Source organism: Notothenia coriiceps, unplaced genomic scaffold (assembly GCF_000735185.1).
Source record: "Notothenia coriiceps isolate Sejong01 unplaced genomic scaffold, NC01 NC01_scaffold00006085, whole genome shotgun sequence".
Taxonomy (NCBI): Eukaryota; Metazoa; Chordata; class Actinopteri; order Perciformes; family Nototheniidae; genus Notothenia; species Notothenia coriiceps.
In genome coordinates, this window is record NW_011338786.1 from 531 (window position 1) to 7,917 (window position 7,387).

The 7,387-nt window shown below is 39.4% G+C and overlaps 1 protein-coding gene across 1 annotated transcript; it reads left to right on the forward strand.

Annotated features, from left to right (window-relative positions):
- The first annotated feature begins 534 nt into the window (after positions 1-534).
- Positions 535-4,797, forward strand: LOC104943431 (inosine-5'-monophosphate dehydrogenase 2-like). Its single transcript, XM_010768817.1, has 6 exons — positions 535-673; positions 2,464-2,607; positions 2,843-2,987; positions 3,202-3,345; positions 4,025-4,108; positions 4,303-4,797. Exons 1-6 carry the CDS (start codon positions 550-552, stop codon positions 4,322-4,324), a joined length of 663 nt encoding a protein of 220 aa, XP_010767119.1. The 5' UTR covers positions 535-549; the 3' UTR covers positions 4,325-4,797.
- The last annotated feature ends 2,590 nt before the right edge of the window (positions 4,798-7,387 follow it).

Below are 7,387 nucleotides of genomic sequence, written 5' to 3' on the forward strand. Positions count from 1 at the left end.
TTGGTGAGTTCCCTGGAACACCGGGGACACATATTCATGTGTAAAAGATGTACAAAGGTGCATTTTGCATGATAGGTCACCTTTAAGTGCTCTGGACTTCAGTTTGTTTTGATTGGTCTTATGCTGGGAGTCCGTCTCTGGCGCTCCTGCCTGATTACCTTTGTCGGTCATAATACACGTTAAAATACACAAGATATGATTGTTGTGTAGTCAAAGATGGATCTTTCTGTGATCTTCTGATCTGACATTTAGATCATCTGAAAAGATGAACTCTTTTTGGTTACATTTTTCTAGTAGGTTGTTGCAGCTAAATTTAGACTTTAAATCTTAAGTTGTCATAGGGATACATGTGTTGAGCTGTGATATGTCTGGCGAAGGTCTCTGTGTTGTCCATGTTTTTCTTGCAAATTTGCTGCATATGTTCATTTTCTTTGATCTGTCATCTTCATCTTGTTTGTCATCATACCTGCCTCCTCCCCTTCTTTTTCTCCCATTCCCTCTGCTTTCACTCGCTTATATTCTCTTCCCTGGTTCCCCCCCTTGGTGTTGATGGTCTGTGTATGTCTGTGTATATTATGTCCATGTATTCTTCCATGTCCAGCTCCCCTAAGTGTACCTCCAGCTATAAAGCTCCACAGCCCCAAAACCCCAACCACTGTTACGGGATACTCCAGTAAGTTTTGGCCTGAGCTGGTCTCCTATTGGCTCCACTATCACAGTGTGCCCGCCCTCCCCACTTCACAGCCTGCTGCATTGATTGGTTAACAGCTTTGCATAGATAGATAGAGGTAGTGGTCTTAGGTTTTTGTTTGTTTTAAAAGCTGGCCTTGGGTGTTTTGAGGTTTTGGGGTTTTGCTTGATCTTGTGTCCTCACTAATCTGTCAATCATCCTGATTGAATTTTGCTCTTCCTTCACCCACTTTACTGATCTTGCTAGCCGCATTTGGAATGAGTTCCAAATTGAGTGAATGACCCCTCTGATCAAACGGGGAGACACCAGTCCGGGTCGGTGTCCTTCACGTCTTTCCTTGACCTCATACTGTTTTCCATCAAAGGGGTTATGTGCTATCTGACCCCATCCCCCATTAATGATCTTGATGTCATCAGATTGAGACACAATGTGTCGTTTGGTTACCTTTCCGGTACCGTTGGTCAGATGGTAGTTTAAGGCCAAACCCTCCTTGTGCTGTTTCTGTAACTCGGATTTGTTGGCCCTCCCATCATTGTATCTGCTCTAGAGCACCGTTCTCATCCACTTCCACCATCATTTGTGCTTTCAGCCACAGGGTGTCTCTGTCTACCAGAGCTGGTGAACCTGCTGCAGTGGGAGGGGCCAGACGAGTGATATTCCAGCCTGCAGCTTTGCTTTGTAATTCATGTCATTATAAAGGATCGAGGCGGACTTGATAAATGTATCTTTGTTCAGCCATTAAAATAAGTCTGCCAGTGATGCCAGCTGTGATTGTTGCACCCAAATTGACATAGTTTTGAATTGTAGCATGGCTGTATGGTGATGACCTTTTTAAGCACTTTGATCACATGTTTTCAAAAGACATGTCCAGAACAGTAATAAAGATGATTTCTGCATGGCTCGGCTCAAGTCTTCAGTTTCATGATTCCAGCAGAGCCGTACCATGCAGTGGAAACACTTTTCTAACAGACATAAGTTGCTCCTATGTGTTTCTGATGAAAGAGCTACTAAAGGTGCGTTTGCTGCCTCCAGAATTCTGGGAGCTTTAGCATTAAACCACACCACCAGTATCCATGGGTGGTGGTTCCGATAACTTGTAGAAAGAGCCCTTTGGACAATGCTCTCAGATCATGACCTAGAATATGTAGCAGGATAATTAGGACTACTAGGTTGGTCAAGCTACAACTCCTAAGGAAGCAAAACAACTCTACTTGTAAAAAGGAATTGGGATAGTTCTCTTTGGTTGTATATTCAAGCGTGTGGTGTGAAAGATTAGCGTGGGAAACAGATGTAAATGAAAATAATTGGTAGTCTGGATTTTTCTGCTGACGTGACAAGTTTAACTTCCCCATTCACACTTTAACTAACATGACAACAGGAGGAGACGCAACCCCAGCCTGTCTGCTCATTCACTGTGTGTGGTACTTTCCACCCTGCATGCCCATCAAAACTGTCAGTTTACCAAATGAGCAGCAGGCTCCTGGTTCCAAAGCTCATCTGTATTTATGTTGATATTCATGTCAACAAATATAATCACATGAAAGAATAATTGGCAGTTAAATATGGAAAATATATTCTATTAACATGAATCTATAAAGCTTCACGTGGTGTGCAGTTTGAACATTTTGCAAGCGGTTGTCTTTGATCTGGTAGGCTAAGAGGTTCATATGCAACTAGAACGGGAAAAGCATTATTCAGTTCAGGTAACTAAATGCAACAGCTGTATTTTCTCCCATCCTTTAATCCTCCCCCGTCTCTCCTCCTCTCCTCAGTGCTGGCGTGCGGCAGACCTCAGGCCACAGCAGTCTATAAGGTGTCGGAGTACGCCCGGAGGTTCGGGGTGCCGGTCATCGCTGATGGAGGCATCCAGAATGTCGGGCACATTGCCAAAGCCCTGGCACTGGGAGCATCCACTGGTATGGATAGAATGGGTGTTATAGAATCATAATAAAAATCAAACATTAACATCTAAAGTGAATAAGGGTTTGTTAGTTTTTCCGATGTGGTAATCCATGTTACAGAGAGGATTAACAGTAGATTTTCAGATTTGGATTATGATGGTTGCTAGACATTTTGAAAGCCTTTGAGTAGTCATCGTTCATTTCAAATGTTATTTACCTGTCACTCCCCACCCGGTCTCTCTCTGTGCAGTGATGATGGGCTCTCTGCTGGCGGCCACCAGTGAAGCTCCTGGTGAATATTTCTTCTCTGACGGCATCAGGCTGAAGAAATACAGAGGCATGGGCTCCCTGGATGCCATGGACAAAAACCTGGGCTCTCAGACCAGATACTTCAGGTACAGATACTGGGCTAATACACTGTAATATTAATAGTTAGCACCCTAGTGATGACAGTATATCTCACACTCTCCTCAGCCAGAAAGTTTTTTTCATTGTCTTTTCCCAGATGGCAACACTTCTTCCTCATTGAGTTTTCAGTGGTTTGTAAAACATGACACATGTCTGCCTTGTGATAAAGAGTGATGAGCCTACTTCCTCTCCCCTTCACAGTGAGTGCGATAAGATCAAAGTTGCTCAGGGTGTTTCTGGAGCGGTGCAGGACAAAGGCTCCATCCACAAGTTCGTCCCCTACCTGCTGGCTGGCATTCAGCACTCCTGTCAGGACATCGGATCCAAGAGCCTCACACAGCTCAGGTACTACACAGGCAGGGATACGTTTCCGTTATGCATGAGTGGGCAATTCAATCAATTGTTATGCAACCCTCATGTCTGCGACAAAGAAAAAGTGTCAGAGAAAATACTGTACAATCAATTGCCGTAACATTGGCATGAATGTACACTAAATCATAAAATATAATGTCAAAAGTCTTATTTGTATGCCATTTAAATGCCATAAAAATCTATTTATTGTTGTAATGCCTTGATAGACCACATTATATCAGCCCAACTAAGCTGCAAACTAGTGACTAACAACGGGGATTAGTTGTGTTCTGTCAATATGTCAAAGTAAAGTTACGAAAACAAGATGGCTAGCATCCTCCAAGCTGCTAATGCTTGTTTACACTTTTGTAACTAGTATTCGGCCCCTGTCATCTTCTTCCTGACGATTTCATTGAAGGCGGCAAACCTCTGAATAGTCATGCAGCCTGTCCCTCGGCCAGGTCACGTCAAGATGTTATGACTGTATAATTGAGTGACTATTGTAACAGACAAAATATTGCGTAGTCTGAACCAGGCATGAAATGGTGAACACTTGCTGATGATTGGATCAGATGACTTACTGATCCAGCTCACTGCTTTACTCTTGGTACTTGCCCAGTGTTTGTCTTCGTCTTGATGTCTGGGATGTGTAACATTTCCTTCCTCCCGACAGAGCCATGATGTACTCTGGAGACCTGAAATTTGAAAAGAGAACAACTTCAGCTCAAAACGAAGGTGGAGTCCACGGCTTGCACAGGTACACATACAAACACACATGTATGGAACTTGTTTTACTTGCTTTTATAATCCAATATCTTAAACAGTTCTTAGTTTCATGTGTCGCTCCAACCACAACAAGTTCCTCTTTAGTGCCTCCATTCTGTCTAACAGAAACCTCAGGAGTATCATGAAAGCTGTGATGTTTCTGACCAACTCCTCTTTGTCCCACAGTTATGAGAAACGACTGTTTTGAGAAGCATCGAGCTGTGCTGCCTGCTGATGGAGACAGACACATTATGCAACTGCACTACATGCCTGACCCTGTTAGTCATTCTCTACACACACTACTAAAATCTCATAGAAATTGTCTTTAAGAAAAAGCTCTCACTCTTCCAACGATCGAAGTCTTCCTGCCAGTGCCATCTATGCATTGTCTCTGTTCAGTGTAGTCGTGTGAAGGCGGGGAACTAAACATGTATCAACAGTTTACGTGTGATTGTTTCCTCCAAAGCCTTCTATGTTCTGATTTAAAGTAAATGTCTGGCGTGTCCATTTTAAGGCAAAAAAAGCTGTCTGATAATAAAGCCTATGTGTTTTTCCACAAACAAGTTTTTGGTCACTTTTTGAAGATCTGTGTTTTTCTAGTACTTTTTATATTCTATACAGAGTTGATCATATAATGCAGAGACAATTCCTCAACTGCAGAGAGAGGCATATCAGAAGAAGACATGCTGTCATGAGTAACAATTACCAACAACCCATTAAATGTATATTTACAAAGCTTACCTTTTTATTTGAAGCGACTTGCATACACCCGATACCGTAGACATGAGCATGTATGTTCTGTTTGTCTCATCAAGGATCATGGTATTTAACTTGTAGATTGCAAGGAGACGTGGCTACAATCCATTTAGACACTGTTTTTTTAAGTCAAAGCTCTAGCTACAGAGCCAAACCAAAAGGTATTAGGACAGGCTTTCTTATTACGTCTCACACAATAAATGTGTCGTTTTCAAAAAATGTGTAGCAGACTTTAAAATGTAAATTTGATAAAAAATGTATTTATTATACATTTATTTTGCCAAGGAACTTTCACAATGGATGTAGTATGTCAAAGAAAAGCATTCAAAAGGTATGAGAAAATATCACTTCATTTTGAGGCATGCCTAACAAGTATTCTTTTTTTTTAACGTACTGTTTCTTTCAAATTATTTGAAATATGTTATCTTTTTCGTTACATTTTCGATGTACTACACTGTCGTTTTTTGCATATTTTTGACATGGTAAGTTTTTTTTTTTGCACATTTTCAACACTGCATGCAATATTTTTCTGTTTTCGGTATTCTGAAAATGTCGACATACTATACTTTGTTTCTTCCAAAGTTTTCAGCATACCATACTTTGTTTCTTTATGATATTTTCAACATACTATGATTTTTTGATTTACTATTATACTAAACAGTTTGTTTGCATACATTTGTCCACATAATTTCAACATACTTTATAATGTTGTCTTTTTAAAAGATTCCGACATTCTAATCTATGTTGTTTTCTGTGATATTTTCTACATATACTATTTTCAACCTATTATATTATGTTTATTTTAAAGACATTCTATACTATGTCGTTTTTGTGATAGTTTTGACATACTATACTATATATTTTTGGCATATTTTTCTATTACCGTTTTTGACGTATATGGTTTTATGCTATTTTTAAGACATACTTTTCCATGTCTTTTTCTTTTGATATTTTCAGATTACGATATATTATATATAGTTTTTCCTTTGATTTTTAAAAAAGTATTATACCATAAATTTTATTCGATATAAGACTATGTTTTTTCCCCCAACATCTTTTCAGAAATCTTTGACATACTCAATCACATCTTCGCTTTGACATTTTCTATTATGACTTTTTCTGGCTAAATGATCATATAAATGAATAGTATAGTGTGTTAAAGAGAAATATCATTAATACATACCAAAACATGCTAAAATGCCATTCTACTATGCCGTCAAAAGTAATATTACAAAAAATAACTGCATTGTATGTTGTAAAAAGTAATCAAAGTCATATTAGAGTTATAAACAACGAATCAAAAATATATTCTATTCCTTTAAAGAAGTAATAGAATGTCATTAGGTGATTACAAAGAAAAGCATCGTATAGTACTTTTAAAAATAATATTATCCTATACATTATATAGTACAGTATGCAAAAATCACACTAAAGTATGTTGTAAATAAGTAAGTCAAAAGTCAAAGTATGACCAAAGAAATAATAAAATGTCAACAAAGGTCACAGCCGAGTTGAAAAATAATCATTGTACTGTTTGCCAGAAAAGGTCATGAAAAAGCTCATAGTGTAATATGCCAACAAAACAGTCAGTATTCCATCTTCCATTAAGATGTCTTTAAAGTATAGTATTCATAGTACAATTGACTCAATATGCTGTCCACCACTTCAAATATAGGGAAACTACACATTGAGACACTTGAAAAATGACTGCAAACGCCGACTGGTCAAATTTTAACACAAGTAAATACTACCTAACATATTGCAAATAAGAGCTTACTGTACATTTTCAAATGTTTAGCTGGCCGGCTGTACACTGACTCAGATTTTTAACAGAAATGAATTATCTGGCTCGTTTAAGGAAAAATAACTTTCTAAAATGTGTGTTAAAAATAATCAAGAACTGTATTACATGCTAACTTTGTTAATACTTTGTTAAACTAAAACTGTGAAGTGAGTTTCCGAGAAGATAAACCGTTATCATTAATAGAACTGTGCAACGTGGCATTCATTTTCACATTCCCTTTGGAGAACAGCAGTTGGTTGCCGGTCCATCCAATCAGATCATACCTGTATTTCTGCTGAGCTGTTAATTACTGAAGGAGATTGAAGGACAAAGCGTGGGAGGGGCCCCCCGGTTCCCCCCTTACCTGCCCGCTGCAGGGGGTCTCTGGGGAGGATCAGGTACCCTCTGAATCCACCGGACTTTCCAGGCTGACACCCAGACGGACCGATGGGACTGCTGCGGTCACACTCTGCTGCTCACACCTGCTCACACACACACACCTGCACACACACACACACACACACACACACACACACACACACACACACACACACACACACACACACACACCACACACACACACACACACACACACACACACACACACACACACACACACCTGTCTCTAAACAAAGAGGATTTAAAACATCTTAATCCTTCACATATGACAGCAATGTTAAATGCAAAGTCATTCAAAATGTCCAAAAATGAGAAAACGTAGTCATGTCAAAG

Coding starts and splice junctions, on each gene's coding strand:
- LOC104943431 (XM_010768817.1), top strand. CDS start 550: ATGGTCTGTGTATGTCTGTGTATATTATGTCCATGTATTCTTCCATGT. Junction 2,608..2,842: donor GGCACTGGGAGCATCCACTG/GTATGGATAGAA, acceptor CTCTCTGTGCAG/TGATGATGGGCTCTCTGCTG. Junction 3,346..4,024: donor AAGAGCCTCACACAGCTCAG/GTACTACACAGG, acceptor TCCTCCCGACAG/AGCCATGATGTACTCTGGAG.